Source organism: Tauraco erythrolophus, chromosome 1 (assembly GCF_009769465.1).
Source record: "Tauraco erythrolophus isolate bTauEry1 chromosome 1, bTauEry1.pri, whole genome shotgun sequence".
Classification (NCBI taxonomy): Eukaryota; Metazoa; Chordata; class Aves; order Musophagiformes; family Musophagidae; genus Tauraco; species Tauraco erythrolophus.
Window position 1 is genome coordinate 119124618 of NC_141465.1, and position 24744 is coordinate 119149361.

At 38.3% G+C, this 24744-nt stretch overlaps 1 protein-coding gene across 1 annotated transcript in view; it reads left to right on the forward strand.

Annotated features, from left to right (window-relative positions):
* The window catches only part of CWF19L2 (CWF19 like cell cycle control factor 2), an 87787-nt gene extending 69195 nt beyond the window's left edge, over positions 1 to 18592 (forward strand). The window contains exons 13-18 of the mRNA XM_086621771.1: positions 8372 to 8584; positions 9679 to 9795; positions 11967 to 12122; positions 13498 to 13578; positions 17005 to 17106; positions 17978 to 18592. Coding sequence (XP_086477897.1) covers positions 8372 to 8584; positions 9679 to 9795; positions 11967 to 12122; positions 13498 to 13578; positions 17005 to 17106; positions 17978 to 18205 — 897 coding nt within the window. The 3' untranslated portion in view covers positions 18206 to 18592. The remainder of the gene's footprint in view (positions 1 to 8371; positions 8585 to 9678; positions 9796 to 11966; positions 12123 to 13497; positions 13579 to 17004; positions 17107 to 17977) is intronic.
* Positions 18593 to 24744: the final 6152 nt, after the last annotated feature.

Genomic DNA, 24744 nt, shown 5'->3' on the forward strand with positions numbered 1-24744 from the left:
TACTCTGTTTTATTGCTTGGCTTATGCTCCTCACAGGTAATCCTGAACTACCTTGCTCATCAATCTGATTCATAATATTTTCCTGTCAGTGTCATAGGCCTTAAAAGCACTCTGTGCGTTGATATGTTAAAATCCTTTGATACTAGGTGTTCAACATATTATTTATTTCACTAGGATGATAGGTTTGGGAAGTGCCTATATGCTGAATTATATGTTGAATTAAACCCTTGAATTCAGATGTCTGTGGTCGCAGGGAGATTGGAGTTGTAATAAAATTAGCATGATAAAATTCTGCCTTGATTTGGCTTGAGCAAATGCTATTTGAGATCAGAAAGACCGTTTTCTGAGGTGATTTTGTTGTAAGCAATAAGTGCTAAATGCTGAATAAATTTTAACGTGATGAGATGTATTCATATGTCACTCAGGTTTATGTTCTAAAATAATAGTTTATTCTTCTTTATTGCAGCTTCCCAAAATATATTATGAGTACAACATTCCACAAATATTAACTGTCATTTAAAGTTGAAGACGTCAGTGTTGCCATGACAATTTAAAACCAAACTGATACGTTTTATACAATCTATAGCCTTTTTTTTCACAAATTTTCCAAGCAGATGCACTTTTATTAGCTTATATGGAAGTAACTTTAACTATGATTGCGTTAGTGAGAAAACAGGAAAAGCAGAAGTTCAATAGTTGCATACAAAATAGAACAAGAAAATAAGCAGATAAGTGTACGTACAAAAAGCTGAAAATATCTTGCAGTAGAGCCACGCAGGTATATTTTGTTACCCTGCTAATTGCATTTAATGGAATTTCCTGTTTCATCCCCAAATTTCAGAGGAAATTTGAAGAGGGGAAAAAAAGTGTACTCAGGGTATTATATAGGAATAATCCCTGATGATTAGGAGTTCTGAGGTTTCCTTTCAGTATCACAATGATATTAAATTCCCTAGCAGGGCTTTCTTTTCAAAGAGTGCACCCAAAGAGCAAGTAATAGCAGCAGAGGGAGAGATAGGAGACCCAACGTGCAGTGCAGTTCAGATGGAGTGTGTAGGCAGCCAGCAGAGTATAAGGCTCCAGGGGTTTTACTGTAGCAATAAGAAAACCAGAATCAGTTTAAAATTTGTGAGATACAGTACCATTGATTGGAACACTTGGCAGAAAATGAGGCTGACCCTGGAATGTACCTGACACGGATCTACAAGAGTTACTTTTGGAGGTAGCCCCGTGCCAAGGTACCTAATGGGTTCAGTAATGTAAAAAACAAAAGAAAAAAGACATCAATTTTTTTATGAAAAGAATGTTATATAATGAAATTATTCATGTAATATATTCGTATTATTCATGCTAATTATGATAAGGATTTCATCAGCAAATACAACATTGTCATTTTTCTCTCTCTCAAATCATTCTCCTTTGTGCACAGTCAGATGCTGATCTCTTTCTCAATTCCTGTGCTGAATGGTTAGCGATCTCTCCTCTTGTTTTGGGTTTTGGCCACATTTGCCCACATTAGATCCATCCAAATGAGAGCCCTAAGGATGATTTTTGTCTGCTCCTGAAAGAAATTTGGATACCTTCCCTGTTAGGGGGGTTGGAACTAGATGATCTTTGAGGTCCCCTCCAACCCTTACCATTCTATGATTCTATGTTTGTGTATTACAGGCCTTTCTTAGCCAGGGCAAGAGAACTGTGATGCCATCCCTGTTGGTTAAACCAAAACTGCATCCTGGTTGTGGAAAATGGATCCTTTGTGAGATGGAAATTTCAGTTACTCAATTACACCATGAGGCCTAGGAGGCTATGTCATTTTGCGTGGTCTACTCTGGTTAACCAGTGCTTGCCAAAAGAGAAGGAAAACATGGAAAATAGATGGTGCATATGAAGGAAGAATGTGGCAGATGAACCCAGCCCAAAAAAGTGAAATGGAAAAGAGAAGACAAGGGACTATGGAAAGGATCTGTCTTATGAGAACATCGGTTTAGGTTAGCTCTTGGGTTTGGCCAGAGTCTGGCAGAAACAAGGACTTCAGGTGCATTCTATTTATACATAATCTGAATTTTTTCTATTAACTTTAGGCAGTTCAGTGATGTTTTTTTAGGACATTCCAACTTAAAACTGGTATATAAAAGTGACTACCTCCTTCTTCTCAATCTCTGTGCAGCACCTGAAATACAGCAAGTGCAGCACCCAGCACAGTGAGGGAACTAAATACACCATTTCCAGAATGCATTGACTTTCACATTTAACAGGTGTGGTGCTTCAGCTGATGCAGAGCAGCAGCTTTCCACCAAATCTAATGCATTTCTTTCAATTTGTACTAGCTCTGTCTTTTGTATGGGAGAAGATATGTATGAAAGAAGTCAGTTTTTAAATGGTTACTTCCTTTCCTTCTGGCATTTTGGAGAACACTCTCTTCTCATTCTTTCAATTCCTCTTTAACTTGTTTGGAGAGGTTTTGTTATAGCCAAATAATGCAATTGGCATTGGTGCACTTTGGCACCAATTTGGCACTGGTGAGGCCGCACCTGGAATATTGTGTCCAGTTTTGGGCCCCTCGCTTTAAGAGAGATATTGAGCTCCTGGAGCGAGTCCAGAGAAGGGCGACTAAACTGGTCAAGGGGCTGGAAAATAAAACTTATGAGGAGCAGCTAAGGGAGTTGGGGCTGTTTAGCCTGGAGAAGAGGAGGCTGAAGAAGAGGGGAGACCTGATTACAGCCTACAAATACTTGAGAAAAGATGGTGGGGAGGTAGGGGGAGGGCTCTTTACATTAGTGATGGGTGATAGAACAAGAGGAAATGGGTATAAGCTTAGTCAGGGGAGATTCAGGTTGGATGTTAGGAAGTATTTCTTCTCTGAAAGGGTTGTCAGCCACGGGAATAGTCTGCCCAGGGAGGTGGTTGAGTCCCCATCCCTGGATGTGTTTAAGAATAGGGTGGATGACCTACTTAGGGATATGGTTTAATGGGGATTAGGGACGGTTGGACTGGATGATCTCTAAGGTCTTTTCCAACCTAGAAATCTATGAAATCTATGAAATTGGCAGAACACACTGCACACCTTATTGTAAAAGTAAGAGTATAAATTTTTTGAAAGAGAGTTTTCGGTTTCTTCTGAATAACTTTTCAAAACAGCCAATATTTAGAGTAACAGTTGAGTACTCTCTAGTCTGCCACGGTAGCAGCTACATTTTATTTCAGTTCTGATGCATTGATATTTGGCATTGATACTTGAGGGATAATCATATTTAAGGAATTATGCTCTTAAAACAACCCCTTTTTTTTTTTTCATTGCTTCTGGCAGAGAACATGTTAGTGATGTTCATTGCTACTATTCCAATATTGCAGACTAAATGTCTTCGGTGTGTTTTTTGTTTAAGGCAGAAAACATTGCTGAATGGATTTTCCCACTTATTCATATCATATCTTATTTCAGTAGGAACACGCAATGGATGATAGTTTTGTCTGGTTTTAGGTTTCTGTACTTCGTGAACTGTTTTGAGGTATGTTGGAAGGACACCGTGGTAATACGAGAGTTGCAAATAAATTCTTATTCCTTTCATGGCTGTTGTTTTTAGAGGTGAAAATATATCCTGTTTTAACACTTTTAAAATCATCTAAAGAATGTGATAAAACGCAGCAAGAAATGAAGATTCAGGGACAGGGTGACCATCTGTAACTTGGTCTCTTTGTCTCAGAACTGCAATATAACGACACTGTGCATTGATGTGCTAGACTTACGACTTGAATAAAGGTCTCGTAAAATTCTCCTTAAAGGTGTGAAAAAGCGGAAGAAACTAACACTCATTTTTCCACTTTGTCCTTGTCTGCTTTTCTTCAGCAAGGGAAGGTTATAGTATGTGAAGAGCATCCAATTGGACATGAATTATTCGTGCCTTTTTTATTGCACAAGCGGGTTGAAATGTTTAAAATAATTTTTTTCTTAGACATTGCTTATTTAAAGCACTTATTTAATATCTTCAAAGCTGAGGGTTGGTTTCTTGAACTGCCTTGCATTCCTTGTTATCTTCTGTTATTCATTAGTATTGCAATGGGATCTATAGTTTGTTGCTGATAGAGACTCTGTGCTAGAGGTAATCTGAACCTGATCGGTGAATAATCCTCTAAATATCCCTTTACTATGGCTTCTTTCCCCAAAATGCTGTATTGCTACCTACCTTTTCCTGTTCCTTTACTTCCAACATAATCTTATGTTTATTTTACTTCCATTCCCAACGTGCTTCATCTAATTCTGTTGACCAACATATATTACATCTTAAACCAGAAGTGCAATGTTGTCTGGCTCTCATGGCCTCTAGCTGTATGAAGAACTCTTCTACACATCTTTTTATTTTCAGGAAAAAACCAAAATTTTGTTTTAAGACTCTCCACTGACTTACTCTAGCCTGATGCACAGACCTTCGGTGGTTTCCAGGCTGCACTGGAAGCTTACATTGAACGAGCGATGTATGCGCAGGATTTTACTTACATACATAGCCTGTATAGTAATATTAGAAGTGAAGATACTATTTAATCTTTTCCACTGTTTCCCTTCACTATGAAGATTTTGAATTTTGAATTTTGACATCTTTGTCGGTGACATGGACAGTGGGATCAAGTGCACTCTCAGCAAGTTTGCAGATGACACCAAGCTCTGTGGTGTGGTTGACATGCTGGAGGGAAGGAATGCCGTCTAGCGGCACCTTGACAGGCTGGAGAGGTGGGCCTGTGAGAACCGCATGAAGTTCAACAAGGCCAAGTGCAAGGTCCTGCACGTGGGTCGGGGCGATCCCAAGCACAAGTACAGGCTGGGCGGAGAATGGATTGAGAGCAACCCTGAGGAAAAGGACTTGGGAGTGTTGGTTGATGAGAAGCTCAGCATGAGCCGGAATACTGTGTTCAGCTCTGGAGTCCCCAACACAAGAAGGACATGGAGCTGCTGGAACAAGTCCAGAGGAGGACCACGCAGATGATCCGAGAGCTGGAGCACCTCTGCTATGAAGACAGGCTGAGAGAGTTGTGGCTGTTCAGCCTGGAGAAGAGAAGGCTCCGGGGTGATCTTATTGCAGCCTTTCAGTACTTAAAGGGGGCCTACAGGAAAGCTGGAGAGGGACTTTTTGCAAGGGCATGTAGTGATAGGACAAGGGGCAATGGATTTAAACTGAAAGAGGGTAGATTTAGATTGTATATAAGGAAGATTTTTTTCCCTGTGAGGGTGGTGAGGCACTGGAACAGGTTGCCTGGAGAAGTTGTGGATGCCCCATCCCTGGAAATGTTCAAGGCCAGGTTGGATGAGGCTTTGGGCAACCTGGTGTAGTGGAGGGTTTCCCTGCCTATGGCAGGGGAGTTGGAACTAAATAATCTCTAAATCCCTTCCAACCCAAACCATTCTGTGATTCTTTTGGATGGCTCCAGTTTTGCCAATGGCTGGTTGGTTGATTTGTTTCTTTCCTTTTCTTTTCTGTTTTTTCTTTGGTTGCATTTGTAGCTTGTTTTTTTTTAAGTCTCCTGAATTGTGCTTGTTTTCATTGACTTCAGTTAAAGTCATGTATTGGATTTAATATTGCTTCAGAGCTGCTCTTAGGTTTAAGTCATTGAACGATGAATATTTTTTTCATACTGCATAGAACATGATACAGAAAAGTAAAATTCCTGAACAACAGCAACATAATTTCTTTTCGGTTGCACTGAATTACTACTTGAAATGCAATGATCTTCTATTGGTCATGACTGTACCAGGAGAAACCAAATCTGATCTGTAGACAGCACTTACTTTTTCAAAGTTTACTACTTTTTAGGTGTACGTTCTCTTTCGGGTCCCAGGTGTCTTACTGTATATAGCACTTTATCCACTGTTGAAGAAAGACATCATCTAGCCTGTTTAATAAGATGAATATTTACTTCATCACTAGACAGAATTCTTGACTTAAGTTCTTGTGACATAAGGGATTTGCGTAAGAGGAACTATAGAGTATTTTTAAGGTGTTTTGAAAAGTACTACTATTTTAATAGGCCATGAAAACCAGGAATTTCCGTGATTGCTACTAAGTGCAAGCAAAGTAAAATAGTAATGATAGTGTGCTGCATGTGATAGTCTAGATATCCAAGGTGTTTTGATTTGCATTTTTCCTTTTCTTTGTTGTGCGACAGCTGTCTTTTTTCATGTGTATTTGCATTCTCGTGGCAGATTTTTTTTTTATTTAAAAAAAAAAGTAAACCTATACTTTTGGTATTAACAAAATGGTGCCATTCTATAGGTAATGCTTATTGGCGTTTCTTCTACTGAAGCTTCAGTTTTACCTTTCTTATATGACAGAAGAAAAGAGACTTGGTTTTGACACCCAAACTACTAAATATTTTTTCTACAGCTCAGGAATCTCCTGTTTATTTTAAATATAGATTACAGCATTGTAAAACAGAACAAGAACAGAGTTGAACTCTTGAACTGTTGATTTTAGTCTGCAGTGGCTTCCAGTAGGAAATGCACATAAGCAGTTAAATGCATTATAGCTAAATAAAGTAATATTAAGGAGGCTGCTCCTCAGTTGTTTGGTAATGAAAGTACTGAGCATGTACAAAGTAAGCTATTGGTCTGTGTTAGAGAATTACAGTGTTCTGGAAAAGGAAGAGCTATTGTCTCTGTTTGGAGAGGGGAAAGTTACTTATCTATACCACAAAATGAAGTCTTAATTTATTTCATATCAGATTATCTATTCAAACTACGCTTGGGATATATTTGGAGACTATGTTTCAATTATGACAATATGCCTTAAAAATACCTTCAGCTAACGTTAGTCCTTTGCTAGGTCTACCCCTGTCAGTATTCTAAAATATATTAGGATTTGTTGTGAAGACACTTCCACCGTTTCCTTAGCAATTCTTGGAGCAAAATTACACATATGTAAATATGCCAAGACTCTGAAGGGCCAGCACCTCCAGTATCAAGAAACCTGTATAGTGTACTGAGTTTTTTTTCTCCCTGTCATTTTGATAGGGAGATTACTGAAACTGTTCAAGGTAAAATTACAGTCAAGTATAGCATGAAAGTATTACAGCACTGGGATTTCATTTAAAGAGAAGAAGATGAAAAAATTCATTTGAATGCTTTTTACATTTGCTTTAGCTGTATGTGTTGAATGTTCAGGGTGTTAATGGCACATAATTTAAAAGTTATATAGAGCAGCCAAAGCAGAAAATGGATAAATACTTTCCTAAGTCCTTAAAAAAGTTAATCTTTACAATCAAGAGTTGCTAAGTCTAGATTTAGGCAAGATGTCATGAGATTTGTTTGTCATAAAAATGAAAAAAGGTTGATAAAGCCTGATGATACATATATATATAAACTGTGAGTTATGAAGCTTAGTGAAATCTGCTGTCATTTGGATTTGAGTCCTGTGACCCCCATACTTTTCGTGCTTTCCTTTCCATTCATTGTCTTTTGCTGTTATTGCCATAAGCCCACCTTCTTACCATGTCCTCTGTCACCTTGCGTCACCTTCTTACCATGTCCTCTGTCACCTTGCGTCATCTTCAGTTCCTCTGTTTCCTATCTATAGACTCCATCTCTCACAAATATCTTCTAGGTAAGACCTATCCAGTTTGTGTGGGTTTCCACTATTAAGGTCCTGTAAGATACCACTGACCTTCATCATGTCTTCATAACAAATTTAGTGTTTTCAGAGTTTCTGTTTCAATGTGTCACATTTAACTAAAATGCATCAATTAATGAGCAAATAAAAAAACCTTCGGATCATTCAGCCTTGTTTCTGGTATTCTGCTAGTTCTGTTAGTTGTCCATATCTAGCAACAGGTCCACTCAGAAAAGACTATATGTTGAATACAAAGACTTTTCTTCACAAAATGGCTTAGTATTGTTCACTTGGTAAGAATAACTGTTGGCATGTTTTCACAGAATATGAATATGAGTTGCAGAGTTATGATCTAGTTATTTCACAAGAAATGGTATAGTGAGTATTGATGATAGTTGTAATAGGAAACGAGGAGGGCGAAGACAGAAATAAAATATATGAGACTATATAATTTAAAAAATCGTGCATCTATTTAAAGCTGAAGTTATGTCAAGGTAATGTTGAAATACCTAGTCCTTAACTTGAGGTGGAATACAGTAATACACTTTTCTCGCTGCTGTCACACATCTTATTTTAATACCTGTGCTGCCTAAGACTGTGTATGACCGCTCTCAGGAGATGGACCTGATGATTGCATGTCCTGCAGATGCCGGGTGGAAGGAAGCGATGCTACTGCTTACGTGCTTTGTGCTTTTCTCAGTAAAGGATACTACAAAGAGCTGAGTATTTTTTCTTGCTTATTTATATACACATGCAATTTTTCTGTGGTTTTTTTTCAGCTCATGGAGAAAACTGACAGAGAGTACTACACTCTGGATGACATGTTTGTTTCCAAAGCAGCCAAAAAAGCACGCAGTGGGGAAGAGGAAGAAATACAAAGAAGAAAAGCAATACGTGAGCACCAGCAGCTTGCTGCACGCATGGAAAAGTGCCCATACTGCTTTGATAGCAGTGAACTTTCTAAACATCTTATTATTGCAATTGGTACCAAGGTAAGAAAATAGCAATTTAACACAAATGTAAAAATAAAAAAGAAATAAAGGAAGGCAGTGTTAATGTTAGAGTGCCTAAGATTAAGAACAGAATTGCTTCTATGAAATGATTTATTGTTCTGCATCCTATTTTCCTTGCCCTTCCAATTGATTTCACAAATTCCTCAAGGGTGAGAGAGAAAAAGATATAAATCTGTCATGAAATGTAAAGCTGATCTTTGATATCAGAAGTTCAGATTTGTGGATTTGTGGAAGACAGGAGCAAAAATGAAAGAGATTAGACTGTAGGTGGATTTGTGGAACACTAAATCACACTGCACTGGAGGAAATTTGAACTAGTGAAGAATTGTATTCAATGATATAAAAGAAAATTAAGTGGAGAATTCCATTTTTAAGCCTAAAATCCCTTGCAATAGACAAAAGTTTGGTATGAAGAACCTTCTTGTTTCTGGTAATGCTTTTAAAAGTTGCACAAATATTTGGATTTATAACGTATAGGCTTTTTTGTCATTCTTTCTCCAAAGTCTGTGTTTATTATTGATATTTTTCAATTGATCTGAAACTTTTTATAGGCCAAGGAATTAAATGCATAGAGATGTATTATGGTACATTGCATTTATTTTTTTATAAAGATAAATTATATATATGTGTGTGTATATAAATGCATACAGATACGTATCTGCATGTGTACGTATCTATATATATGTGTTTATACACCTAATAGATATATACAGAGATACATCTATATCTGTGCATTTTTATATATATATTTTCTTAGAAATGCATATATCTGTATAAAAAATGTATTGTAATGGACTAAACAGTGTGATTTCATAATAGTTAGGGTACTACTTAGTTTATAAGGCTGATATAACTGCCTTGGTGGAGCTGCCGTCTGGATACCACTAGTTCATTGGAGCTACTGACGGATAGTGGGACCTTTTTAAAAACACTAAAATTACTAATATCGTGCTGTAATTAGAAAGTAATGGCTTCTATTGGTTTGAATTTTATCAAATGATGTATTTCTTAGCAATGGGAAGATTTTTAACACTAGAAAAATGAGCACTTCAGTTTTTGTTTGCTTTTTATAGGTATACTTGTCTCTACCAAGCAACCAGTCCCTTACTGAAGGTCACTGCCTGATAGCCCCTCTGCAGCACCATACTGCAGCCACTCTTTTGGAGGAAGACATCTGGGAAGAAATCCAGGTCAGCTGAGAAACTGACTCGTGTTTTAACAGTTTTGTAAAATAATGTTTTCAATAATAATATACTTGTCAGAAGTACCTATTTTCGTAATTTCCAGCCTAGCAGCTCTTTCTGATTCCACTAAGGGGCAGAACATTCTCACATTATGGATGAAAATTAGTGGTCAAAAATTGAAAAAGGGAGATGCAGGATAAACACCGAATAAAACTTCTGATTTATAAGCACTAGAAAAAAATGCCTGGAATGCTGCAGAACTTCTGTTGTCGAAGGTCAGGTTAGAGTCACATCTCTCGGGGTGATGTAGGTACAGCTCATCTCTTACAGAAAGTGGAATAACTGGCTTGGCACTTGGGAAGTGCCAAGGGAAAGGAAAGGATTGACAGGGCAGAATGCATTCAGCTCTGGGGCCCCCAACATAAGAAGGAAATGAACCTGTTTGAGAAAGCCCAGAGGAGGGCCATGAAGATGATCCGAGGGCTGGAGCACCTCTGCTATGAAGACAGGCTGAGAGAGTTGGGGCTGTTCAGCCTGGAGAAGAGAAGTCTCTGCAGAGATCTTGTAGCAGCCTTCCAGTACCTACAGGGGACCTACAGGAAAGCTGGAGAGGGGCTTTTTACAAGGGCGTGTAGTGATAGGACAAGGGGCAGTGGCTTTAAACTGAAAGAGGGGAGATTTAGATTAGATATAAGGAAGAAATTCTTCACTCTGAGGGTGGTGAGGCACTGGACAGATTGCCCAGAGGAGTTGTGGATGCCCCATCCCTGGAAGTATTCAAGGCCAGGTTGGATGAGGCTTTGAGCAGTCTGATGTGGTGGGAGGTGTCCCTGCCTGTGTCAGGGAAGTTGGAACTAATTGATCTCTAAGATCCTTTCCAACCCAAACCATTCTACAAATCTGTGAAGATTCCGAGAGGCTTTCGGAAACATTCACCCTGTCACAAAGTTAGATCTTTTGTGCGTTTGAAAATGAGTCTGAATGAGTCTCTGAAATCATCCGTCGTGCTTTATAATTTAGTTCAGCATCTACATTGTACGCTGTAGAATGATGCTTTTGCATATCTTGGATACAAATACCCACTCCCAAGAGTCATGGAGCAGCAAGAGTGGGCTGCTCCACAGAGAAGGCAAGGAAGGGATGGGTGGAAGGTGACAGGCAAGGCAGGTGAGGGAATTCATCTCACTGACAAGGTGCAGTCCCATGGTACCCAAGCCACGAGAAGAGCCACAGCCTAGTGATGACCAGACAAGTCTGCAGTGATTAGTTTGATTCAAGGTCAATTCAGCAAGTCAATGTCAAGAGCAGCCAGGCACATGGCACATGGCTGGCACAGGCATCCCTGAGGCTTAGCTCAGGCAAGGGCCAAAAGTGAGGGTCTGAGCTTAATTGCAGCTCCTGGGTGAAGGGGGCCCAGGCCCCCACTTCTCACAGCAATTTTTTCCCCAACTCTTTCTGCTGTATCTGATCCCAGCTTATAGCTGCACCATGTCAGAGCTGCCCACCCGCATGGGCAGCCAGTGCCTCAGCAGGTACTGCAGAGCCTGTTGAGTGTGTGCAGGGCGCTGACGCTGGAGCTGGCAGAATTGTAAATTAACATATGCTTTGAATAGGTGCAGCACCTTATCTCTAAGGGGAACTGGTAACAGTGAGGCCAGGAGTATTAGAGTATTGTGTTTGATAAGCTTCCGTACGGTGAAGATGATGGTTATAGCCATGTCTGTCTTCAGAGGCAATGTTAATATTTTCCATAAAGGTCAAGCATGCCTAGTGGAAATGAAATTTTTTAAAAAAAAACAACTGTGTAATTGGAATGAATAGTGGAAAGATAATGGTATCTAGAGTCAATACAAGCCAAGACATCACAGTTACGAAGTTCAACATAGTTTTAATTTCAACTGTAAAAATATGTGGTATTTATTAAAACTGAGTTTGTACTGTTAATTATAGTGTGTATTTCACGCTAGTTTTCTAGACTTACTATCTTTGTATCTTAGGAAATATAGTTCATGCTAAATTGTTGGATAGTATGGAATTTTCCTACCATGGTGGCTGCTGTTATCCATATTATTATGAATTTATTATGAATATAATATATGTTAGTGAAATAATATAAAATATATCTGAAAGCTTTGAAAAGCTAACTCAAATTACACTTTTTTTTTTTCTTTAAACAGATGTTCAGAAATGCATTGGTGAAAATGTTTGAAGCTAAAGACTTGGACTGTGTGTTCCTAGAAACAAACATGAGTATGAAGAAAAGGTATCACATGGTATACGAATGCATTCCTCTTCCAAAAGAAGTAGGAGATATGGCTCCAATCTACTTTAAGGTACATAAAAATGTTTTCTCTTAGGTCATTTGAATGTATATTCATCTATTTCTGGATTTTTTTTTTTTATATTCAAGTACTATTTTTGAAAAGATGAATTCTTTGATCCTACTTATTGATCCGTTCTTTGATCCTATTCCTTGATCTTAAAACAAGCCTTGTGAGGTAATTCTGTTTTTCAAGTAGTCAGTGGAAGAGCTGTATGTCACTGTGCAGTTGCCTCAGGTCTGACTGCACTGACAAATACTGGAAGAAGATGAGAGAATTGTAGTTTCTTGAAGCGTGGTAAGGATTGCAATACTTCTTGCTTAAGTCCTGTAGTATAAACTTAACACGCCATACATGTGACTTGGCAAGCATAAAATGAGAAAATAATGTCAACTATTTTAAGAAATACCAATATATAGTGTTTCATCCCTATTTTATTTCAGTAGGCCCAGACTTTACATATTTCTTAGATCTCTGATGAACATTAGACAGCATGATAGATATTTCTTCTATAGCTTTTTTTGGTTTCTTTGCACTGACCCTGTAAGGAAAGATTCATTGAACCTTTTGCCTGGAAGAGAGGCCTTTCAGCTTTCAGCAACTGGATCGTGATTTGACTCTTATAAGTAAATTATTTTATTTGTTCTTTGAAATATTATTTTTGTTTTCTGGAAATAATTGATGTGATTGGTTTTTAATAAAGTGGAGCAGTCAGTATGATGAACAGCAATGCAGTAACTTCTACATTTGAAACTCTCCACCTGGTTGATTTCATGGCTATGCTTCAAGTGCTGGTAAAACTCGTGTTTTGTCTGAATGCTAAAACAAAGACAAAGTACAAGATTTAATGCAATGTCATGTGCATAAAACTTCTCTCAGGAGTTTCCACTATTAAAATAAACAGCAAATGAAATTTAAAATGTACCTACGCTATACTACACTATACCCACCTATACTATACATAGATATAGAGGCAGCTTGAAAGGTTTTTAAGCACAATCAGCCTTCTAAGCTGGATTCTCCTCTTAGTGTTTAAAGAAGAAAAATGGCTAATATACTGTAATGAATTCATAAGAGTTTTTGTATGAGCTTAGTAAAAAGAGAATGTGACCTTTTAGTTGAGACTTGTTAGACATAATTTGTATCAGGCAAAAGTTAAATTTAAAAAAAAAAAAAGAGGAAAAGAATTAAGCGAGTTTGAGGATACTGAACGATTCCTTTATAAAGTATGCAAGTACTGGAAATCAGAAAGATTGACAAAAATAAAGTTACTTTGTTAAGAAATAATAGGTACTTGCAGTGCAATATACTTCATCACATTGAAAAGTTAGTTCTTTGCTTGCTGTATGAAGGACTATTTTCACATTTAGATAAAATGATTTTACAGAAAGCTATAATGGAGTCTGATGAAGAGTGGTCCGTGAACAAGAAGTTAATTGATCTTTCTTCAAAAGATGTTCGGAAATCTGTAAGTAATGAAATGTATTGAACACTGAATTTCTCAGCGAATTCTTCTCATCTTTTTTTGTTAATAACTGTTTCTAAGAGAGAAGAAGGGGAACACAATTAGATTAGTGGATTAGGAGATGGCATAGGCATGATGAGAATTGAGTCTGACTGAACTCCTAACTGACATTAGGGAACAGATTCTGATTTATTTCAACAATAGGTAGACTGAGCTGCAAGCCTTGGTTGAGAACAAAGCTGGCACTTCGAGGACATGTAGCAGCATAATTGTCTTGATTAACTTTAAGAATTAAGGTAGATCAAAGATTTGTAAATTACTTTGCTGGAAAAATTACAATGTGTCTTTTTCATTGACCCAGAACAGCCTTTTGTGTTGCTAAGTTTATGAAGTGAAAATATAAATAGCACTATAAGTCTTCCTTTCTAAAACTAGGGAACAGTACTCTCTCTGTCTCCTGGATACTTAACTGAAACGTCTTTGTATATGCTAATCTTAAAGGAATAATGCTGAAACTGTTAGGTTCAGAGATTGTTTCGTCTTTTTAATATTGAAGTGAAAGATGTCTGGTATATAGACTTTACTACAAGTAGTTTACTACTATGTGGTATTAATACTTAATTTCTGAAAGTATATTTTAATAAATATAGCACCTTTGCACTAAAAAAATCCTATTTTAGCAGAAAGAAGAGATGGGTTTTAATAATGAGACATGAAGCTCAATAAGACAGAGAGAGAAATTAAATGCAGAAGAGTAAGGGACTGGGAGGCTGTGTAGTAGGAGAGGTTTTGTGTATTGTGATACCTCTTGAACTAAACCCACAGTGGTTGCAAATGTAGCAAAAAGACAAAATTTATTCTTCCATGTAAACTCAAATGTCATATGAATGTAAAGGGAATCAGTTATGGGTCACTTTATTCAAATTGGTGAGGCTTCACCTGGAAAATTTGAGTCTTGTTTTGGGCACAGCGTTTTAAGACAGTTGCAGAAGAGGAGAGCATATGTTAGGAAACTTAGCTAAAGAAACTGGTTTAGGGATTGTGCAGTCTCGGAGAGAAAAGACTGAAATGGGATGTGATAGTAGATTCCTGTATATAGGAGATTGTTTTAAAGAGGATAGTACTTCGTTGTTCAGTAGCACTGTTGGGTACAGACTAGAAGGAATTCAGTTAATTTGTAGCAAGGACTTAGGGAAGGCTTTAAACTTAAGGTGAATGTAAACAGACAACAAAATAGGTATGTTTTGGATATCTTCTGCTCATTGGTGTTTCAGAACAGGGAAAACCAATAACTGTCACAAATAAATGTAGTATATTTTCTTGGCACATACGAGGGCATCAGGACATTTGATTTCTTTATGAATCTTCTTAACCATACATTTCTGTAGCTGTATTATATACCCATTTGAAGGTAGGTCTGTTTTCAGATTAAGTCATGATACTCCTTTAAATTAATAAAATGCATCTGAGTGTGAATTGTTACACAGTTGTGTGATTTTAACACTATTTTAGGGTAAAAGAAATGCTTTTAGCCTTCAGGAAGATATGAGAGTATAGAGACTGAGCTGAGGTTTGAGGAGTTGGGGAGTTGTATTATGACGTGGTGGTGCCTGGAAGGAGGGTCAGACGTGACTTGAGATGTCATCTAATCGGGGGATTGTGTGCAGAGATTGGGACTATGATGTCCAGAGGCAGAGCCTAAATATCCAGCCCTTGCACAGCATCAAGGCCACCTCTGCTTCTTCCTCCGCTCCCCGCAGCAAGGGGGCTGGGAGTGGACACAGCCAGGAGATCTGACCCAGCAGCAAGCACTGTTCAGCGACAGCCAAAACTGCTGGCATGTTATCAACACTGGTTTAGTCACTAGTCCAAAACTCAGCACCATATGGGCTGCTGTGATGAAAATGAACTCCATCCCAGCAAGACCTGATACATTGCTAGACACAAAGAAGATGAAGCTGACATTTTCCTTAAGGTGTCACCTGCTGACCCATTTTTTCCTTATTTAATGATGTTTTTAGTTCCTGTAAAATGTTTTATGTTTCTTGCTATGCCATGTTGCCCCTCTGTATTCAATCTTAATTATTATTTGTAGATTGAATTTTCAAGCAATATATGGAACATGCCTTGTGAAAATGGCACAGGTATTTGGACTGTAGCACAGGAAATGCTTATGAATTTGAGGCTTTGTAAATCTTACCTGTACAGGAACATCCTCAACAGTTAAAAGAGTGGAAAATGGCTTGTTGCAGTGAAACAGCAGAAATTACTTGCAGTACTGGTGCAATAAAATGAATCCACCTCTCACTCTGACAGACTGAAAGGTCTTTCCTTGTGGCAGGATAACCAGAGTCTCCTCTGTAGGCTGTTTTAAATTACCTGAATTGGCAAGTTATTGATAACTTCCAGTCATGTCATGAGGTGTTCTGGTAGTGTATTCTCCACAAAGGTGTTTCCCCTTCCCCTTGAGTGACAGTGTTTCCTTAGGGAAATATTTCTTGTTATCACACACCACCTTATCTTAATAAATGTAACTTGCTGGTGGTTGTCTTAAAATTTCTTCTCAACCCATGTAATTCAGAGATGTGGAGTCAGGAAGGCATTTGCCCAGTGTACATGCTGCTGCCTGGTCCTTCGTTGTCTCTTAACTGGTGCTGCAGCGGTGTCCTCTGGAGGTTCTACCACCCAGCAATCATCTTTTCAGTATCTTTTTATCTACTTGTTGTGTGTTGTTCTTTCCTCTTACCTGTTTGTTTTACTGTTTCTCTGTTGCGATTTTATACTACACATGCTTGGTTTGAGAGGTGGTTCAAAATAAAATGTGATACTATCAACTGTAAAACCACTTTCAAATTCATCAAGTTTTGAGGAGGTTAACTAAATATTGTGTCCAGTTTTGGGCCCCTTGCTTTAGGAGAGATATTGAGCTCCTGGAGCGAGTCCAAAGAAGGGCGACTAAACTGGTCAAGGGGCTGGAAAATAAAACTTATGAGGAGCAGCTAAGGGAGTTGGGGCTGTTTAGCCTGGAGAAGAGGAGGCTGAGGGAAGACCTGATTACAGCCTACAAATACTTGAGAAAAGATGGTGGGGAGGTAGGGGGAGGGCTCTTTAAATTAGTGATGGGTGATAGAGCAAGGGGAAATGGGTATAAGCTTAGTCAGGGGAGATTCAGGTTGGATGTTAGGAAGTATTTCTTCTCTGAAAGGGTTGTCAGCCACTGGAATAGGCTGCCCAGGGAGGTGGTTGAGTCCCCATCCCTGGATGTGTTTAAGAATAGGGTGGATGACCTACTTAGGGATATGGTTTAATGGGGATTAGGGACGGTTGGACTGAATGATCTCTAAGGTCTTTTCCAACCTAGAAATCTATGAAATCTATGAAATGCCTACAGTCTGTTAAACATCTAAAAATGTGGTTTTGTGTGTATAGGTTCCTAAAGGATTCCCATACTTTTCTGTGGATTTTGGCCTTCAAGGAGGATTTGCTCATGTCATTGAAGATCAACACAAGTTCCCTCATTACTTCGGAAAGGTATTGTCATGTAGAAGATCAATTTATCAATTATCTATTGTGTAAAATTTAAGTAATCAAAACAAGATGCTGCCAGAACAGTCACTTTGATGTACCTTATCCCAATTTATTAGCTAACTTTCTTGGTAAGTCATCATAACTTAGTTTGTTGAATAGAGGAATAATTGATTTCTTCACTGGCTGATACTCAGAATATGATTGTAGATCCATGTTTCTTTTGAATTAATAGGAACTCTAGATATTTGACATATAGTCTAATAGATGGAAAATACTTGCATCTATTTAAGAAGAAGAAAGACAAAAAAGAAGGTTTTTCGTGACCATAGTATTCTGATACAGGTGCACTGGCTTCTGCTTCTGTAAATTAGGGTGCGCACAGACAACTCCTAGTATAAAATATGTGTGGTTAAATTACTCTATGTAGTATAGAGAGTATAGTATATACAAGAAAAGCTGCAATAAAATCTTCCTTTCTTTATTATGTCACAGCAATCATTTATTGAAAAAGTCAATATTCCAAAAACATTAAGAGCGATTGGGTAGAATATAACTTGTTTCAAGAAGAGTTAAGAGCAAAGTGGGCAGCTTTCTTTTTTCTGAACTTTTCTCTTTTTAGTCACAAATGTACTAATATTTTAACAGTCTTGCAATGTTAGGATATTTTTGCAGCACATTGCTATGCTGTACCTAAAAGGATTTTGCTGACACAACTATCATAACAACTACAGTTCTGATTTTTGAATTTTTCAGAATTTCCAGTTTTAATAAGTAGCACTTGAAGAAAACAGTGATAAATAATCTCATCATTTGAAAATACATATTTCTGTATTCTGTGGTAAAATAGTGTTAAGTAATTTGCATTTATCATTAGCTATCTTTGTTCTGCTTGCAAAGGAAGTCATTGGTAGCATGCTGGACTTGGAACCAAGGCTCTGGAGAAAAGGAATCAGACAGAATTTTGAGGATCAGAGGAAGAAGGTGTTGCAGTTTGCACAGTGGTGGAAACCATATGACTTCACCAAAAAGAAAGAATAAGTACCTCCCTGCAGTCAAGGACTATGAAAACATAAATTATATTAAAGGGTATTTCGTATGTTAAGAATAACACCAGTGTGCTATTTATTACTAGTATATTTTAAAACCAAGAATATCGTTTAATTTCTGTTTACCTGTTTCTGGTTTAGACACTGTGGATCACATGGACCTGCAAGCCTGACAAACCACAAGTGTACAGTGTTTTTAGTTTTTAATTTTTTAGCTGAGCCAAAAGAATAATATCCATGTGGCTTTTGGAATTATTCAAAATGTAGCTTCTGCTTTTGGAATTTTTATAATCTTTGAGGCAATTGGGGTTTTTTATGTTGTATTTAGCATAGATCCAGTGCTTAATTATCATGGTGACTTTTTGTAGAAAATGGTGTAAATTTTAAGAACGTTTTGATTAATACAAATACATTGTTGCAGAAGGAAGCTGTACAGAAAATTATTTTCTGATTTTGCGTCCTTGTGTTCTTTAAGTTGAGATCATTGCAGTAATACAAATTTTCAAGTATGATGTGGTTGATAAACCTGCTGCTTCTCCCCTGCACAAGAATTAATGCCGTTTTCTGTACTTTCTTGCAATACGAAGTAGTATTTTCAAGCTGACCTATTGCATGAAGGCTGATGAGAGAGTCCATAGCTGGTGGCAAATGACAGTTTTAATGGTAACAGTTATTTATTATGACAATAAGAAACTGAAAAGAGAGGAGCAGTGAAGAACCTTAAGGAAAAAACTCTCCAGTGACCAGAAAAGAAGAAAATAATCTCAGGGATCTCCCCAGGTGACTCTTCTCCCCTGAGCATCCTCTCTAGTGTGGTGCAGTCCACCAGAGTACTTTTCTGATAGTAACAATTGTAGGTTTTGTCAGGAAACTCCCTGCTGGTGGTTCCTGCTTGTGAAATGGAAATGGGAAATGCCTGTTTGCTGTTTAAAGGACTATTGTCTACCGTGTTATTTACTGGGTTTTGTTTTTTTCTTTTGTATAAAAGTTACAAAGTGGGGGTAGGAAAGGGTAGGGGAGGGTAAAGGAAGATTCTCTCATCAATGTCAATCACTTTCTGTGGGAAACCTGATGTAGCAGGCTCGGGTTTTGCAGGTGCAGAGCTGGGAGAACAGGACAAGGACAGAAGGACAAGACTGAAAACATTGCCACAGTCTTCTATCAGTGGGTAAGGGAAAGGGTGCAAACTTGCAAACAAAAGACTGCAGTGCTACGAGGAAAGGCTGTGAGAGGCAAGTGGAAGGCCCTTAGCATAGCAGAATTTAGGGCATCATGCAAGTGTCCCAGCGTCCTTCCTGCACTTTTTCTGCTGAACTGTTGCTCTGTACAGCTCTGTTACCTATTGTGAACTGCTCGGATTAAGAAATGGATCACTAAATATTACGGGGTTGAGTAAGTGTTCATCTCTAGTCCCTTGGTGGTCCTTTGCAACTTTCCTGAAGAACTAGTACTACTTTTTTTTTTTTTTTTTTTTCCATTTTGGCAAATAAGTCTGGTCGATGTAGAAATCTATTGTATTGTGAATTATTTTCTGCAGGATCTTTGTAAATTCTTGTCACTGCAAGAGAAGTAACTTAAAAATAAGCTGTCACGATAATTTTAGTGATTTAATGTCCGATTTGTACTATTTTTCACCAGCAAGCTGTGGATAAAAGGCCAGTTCTACTGTTCTCTAGTAGGTTTTGGTCTTCCTTAGGCTACTGGGGAGATTACAGAGCAAATAGGACATGAAATAGTTGCTAGTAGTTGTTTAGAATGTGGTAGCGCCAAAGCAAGTTTAGGTATACCTAAAGTGCAGTCTTTGGTGGTGTGACGCATCACTAAAAATTGTTTTCTCTGAAAGTGTATGTTGTCTTCCATCTTGTCTGCCCCCGTGGAGGATAGCCGGGAAGTGACAGAGGTGACTTGTCTTTTAAGGCCATGGAAAAATCTTTACCCAATGCTGTGCTGGAGATGCAGTTTTTCTAAATGGTGTAACTTCTGCTCAAAATTTGTATTCCTGAAGGAAGTGCTGTGTTTCACAAAGGGTGTCTAACCTGTACATGGAAAAGTCTTCCCCTCTGACTCATGGTCTGTGCACCTTTTATTATTCTCGTTTCAGCAAAAATACTGATGTTCTTTGGACCAGAAAGGGTTCTGAAATATGGAATAAGGGTAACAATCTCAATACAGGAAAATCTGTCTTACCCTATTAGAAGTTTTCAGAATGGGGGACTGTGCTTATCATATAGACTGAGAATAGTATCTTGTCATTGGTCACAGACAAGCTTCAGGATAAGCTGTTCTTCTTCATAAGTGTCTCTAAATATTCATGAGGTCATGAGAGTGAAACAGCTTGTTAGGGCACTTATGTGGAAGGCATAGTACATTTAGACTTCAGTCCTCACTCTTATAAATATTAAAAATATTTTAAATAGACCTCCTTCATCTGAAAGAATACCCAATACTTAAACTCTTTTGGCACTGAGAAGTGGAAAATGTAAATTCAAGTGTCTTTGGGGAGAACAGGGATCGGAAGCTGGATTTGTTACATTGCTATAAATGTGCTCCTGTGTCCTCTTTGGTGTAACTGGGGAGGAAAAGGGACTTCCTTCTTCAAGTGAATCTATGTGTGTTATTTAACAGGTGTTTGAACATAGCTGTGTCCTACCCTGTCAGACAGAAAGATTCTTATGCGTAATATGTGCTGCTACTCTTCTGCTCAGTGTTTGGCCTAAAATGGAATGTTTCCCTGCTATCAAGTCAGCTTTTTCCAAGTTGGAGTACTCTCCTCCTTTGTATTTCCTCGCTATGCTGAAAGAACTGTGTCCTCTCACCTGCATTCCAGGTCTTTTAGTGGTTTCAGGAAAGACGTGTTGCACCAGCACAGCACCATTGCTGCTGCTCGTCAAGTCCTGGGTGAGGTCTGAGCAGGAACTTGCACTTCAGAGCTTTATATTCAATTTTATTTGCCACTAAGTTCTCTAGAGAGAAAGAGATTGGATGCTATAGTCAAACAGATCATCTGCCTCAGGCCTTGAAGATTTCCAGGCTGCGTCTGTCTTGGGGAAAATGAGTTAAACACGGTCCTGTGAGATGTTCACTTTTTTCTTTGCTTTTTCTCGGGCTGTAGTATCCTGTATGGTTTCTGTAGAAAGCTGTCTGATGCATGAGGCAGTTTTCTTCCTATTAAGGACCCACAGCTGAAGGAAAGCACCATGAATTTCTACCACACCATTAGCAGCTGTGATATCATTATCCTTATCCATAACCAGTGGTGGTTGATGTCAAGGTGATTGCCTGAAATCATCCATTGATGTAAACTGAGGTAGTGTAAATGAGGTTGATGTAAGCTGAGGTAAACTCAGCTAAAAAGGAAAGCAAGGCTTTGTGCTAGTTACTGGCGTTCTTCCAGATATGTCGATATTCCGCTTGCTTTTCCCTTCTCCTTTTGTATTTTCTTTTGGAGTAAGGCAGTGAGAAACAATCATAGAATTGTTTAGGTTGGAAAAGACCTTGAAGATCATCGGGTCCAACCTTTAATCTAACACTGCCATGTCCACCACTAAACCATCTACACGTCTTTTAAATACCTCCTGGGATGGTGACTCAGCCACTTCCCTGGGGAGTCTGTTTCAATGCCTGACAAACTTTTTGAAGACATTTTTCCTCATATCCAACCTAAACCTCCCCTGGTGCAACTTGAGGCCATTTCCTCTTATCCTATCCCTTGTTACTTGGGAAAAGAGTATGTTGGCCCTGAATTTAATGTAGAGTTAACATGGGCAAATTCAATCAGAAATGGTGACCTTGTGCTCTTTCACTCCCTTTCTCTTCTTTCCTGGCTGCTATTGCAAGAATTAGGTTTCCATTGTCTTATCCAAGCTAATCTTTCATTAGATAGATCGTCTTAGCAATACTTGCTAAGATTTAGCAAGACTGGACAGTTCAGCCAGTCAGCTGCCAAGATTAACCAGTCTGTACTAAAATACGGGGTCTTTGCCTGAATCACCATCTCCCATGGTTGACAGTGAGGGTTTCCTACTGTTACATAATAAAAAAGGCACAAACCCCACGATGCCTACTAGTCTAACAAACAGAACCTGCAGTCTGGTTCTCCAGCTGACTGTGTGGATTAGGATATGTATTGTTTACTTTTAGAGAACAACTACTGAGACTTAATATAATTTCACTAGTTACACTGGGCTTTGTACCATTAAAAATGTCAGAATATAGCCCCTATCATGAGGAGGAGGTGGTTTTACGTACATGAAAGGAATTACATCTTGTTCTTAATCTGCTAACACTGGCTTTATGAAATGTATTAAGTAAACCTTAAGCCTTTTAAAAGCAGTTTGTGGCATCCATAGAATCAGAAGAGGAGGCCAGGAGATAATTTTATCTAGTTAATCCCAAGACAAGGTGAGCTATGTTTGTGGCATTCCTAGGTCTGTTTTCTCTATGAAGATCTCTGAGAAGAGAAAATCCACAGCCTTCCTGGACAACCTGTTTCAGTAATCACTCTTCTAATCATGAAATGTTTGTCTTCCTGCTCTTTAATCTGAATTGTCCATGATTTAAGTCAAGTATTTATTGTCTTGCCTATTATGAATGTGTGAAACATTATTATTTTCTTTGAAGGTTCCTTTTACATGTTTGAAGACTGCTATTAAATTGTCTTTTCAAATTCTAGTCTTCAGGTTAAACCGTGCATATTTTTTCAATATTTTCTTGTGGGTTGTTTTTTCTGTTCTTATTATTCTTCCGTTCTCTGGAGTCTCTCTGGTTCATGAAGATGTGATGTGATGAGTCTCGAGAGTGGATATATCATCTCAGTGATGTGTTATCAGTATGTCTGATGTGAAAGGGTTACTGCCATTCTTGGTGGAATATCTTCCTATTCATTCCCTGCCCAAGGCAGTCTGCCTTTTTCACAAGAGTATGACATAGAGAAGCCCATGACTCTCTGCAGTCTTCAGATCCACTCTGCTCCCAAGTCAAGAGTTTGCCGTTACAGCTGGATGCTTTTTGCCCAAGTTTGTTGACTTTGTTTCCTTTTCATAGACCATTTTTCTCCATTTTGCTGAGGTAATTTTGAATTCTACTGCTTTTAAATAATTTTTTTTTTTTTTTTACAGCTCCTTGAGTCATCTGCAAAATTAAGCAGCAACTACTGTGTTGTGGCAACTAGAAATTGATGCCACATCCATGTGCACCCTGCAATATTTGAGTACACTGGCTAAACTGTTTTCCTGCTATCACTTTTATCATTGCTGATGAACTTGCTGCTTTAAAGACCGTCACTGCATTTCAGCAGGTTTAGGATGCATTAGATTCCAATCTCAGAGTTAAGCGAGTGCCCCTTTGCTGCAAAGCAACATTTCTTCTGTTCCCATCTATTCCTGTTCATGAATATTCTTGAAATGAAATATTTTTTTGCACACCACAGGTAGGATTCAGCACGATGTTAAAACTTTTCTATGTGCCCACCTGTGAGCTGCGTGTCTGAGTTCACAAAATAGTCAGTGTTGGCCTAATCAGGAAAGTTAATGGAGCCTTAGAAAGTGATTCCTCTTACGCTACTGGTGACCTGATGGGTTAATTGAATTGTTCACTAGGCTCTAGTGACTGTATTGGCTAGGGACCAAAGCCTACTATTATTAATTTTATTATGTAAAATCAGTCTAAATATGTAAAAGCAACCTATGTTTGGCAAATGCCTGACTCTCTCAGCCAAGAGAAGTGCTTGATGGAGATTTAGCCACCAGTGTGGCTATCCCTGTGTAGTATTGCTTTCTGTTCCATGTGGGTGCAAGGGATCTTCAAATGTTGCAAGATCAAATAGTGATTTTTACAGTCAGAAATCTGAGGTTTCTTTTGCTTGAGTTTTCTTCTCTCTAATCAGAAGTGGTCAGAGCACTGAACTGTCAGTCAGCAAAGAAAACTTCATCAAAATCAGTGTATTTCAGCTTTATTGAAACAACTTACTGAATTAAACTTTGTGACTGATGTTCTCAACAGTTTTCTCTCTTTAGTTATTATGTGTTGAAAATTAATGTGATATTCCCATATTTAGTATTTTTAGCCAACTGCACTTAGTGTTTGTAAACTGAGTGTATGTAAAGCAGATCTGGAAAGCTTGAAGTGGGTCCTAGTTTGGTCCATACTTGTGTTTGGGAAAACTACCTACTTTCTGTGTCTTTTGCTATCTGCAGATAGCGAGGGGACCACCAGCCAGCAGAAGTTTTGAGAGACTGGCTTGAAATTGTGTGCCGTGAGTGATTTCCAAACAAGTTGGTTGAATTGAAAAGTATATGCTGCTGGCCATTCCTGAGAACTCTGGGGAAAATGTTTTATGTGATTAGAACATAGATTTGGGATTTTAAAACCCATAAACAACTTAATATGCTTTTGAAGGCAGAGTGTGGACAGAGAATTTGGCTATTATCTCTTTTTACAAACAGGATATGCTTCTTGAGAGATTTCTGTGAACCAGCTCTCCACTTTTCCTGAAGCATAGTCTTTTGTGGGAAGCTTTTGGGTTGTTTTTTCTATAGAGGAAAAATATTTTGGCCGATATCAGAACAGAAACAGACGATAGGGAATTCTCCTCACA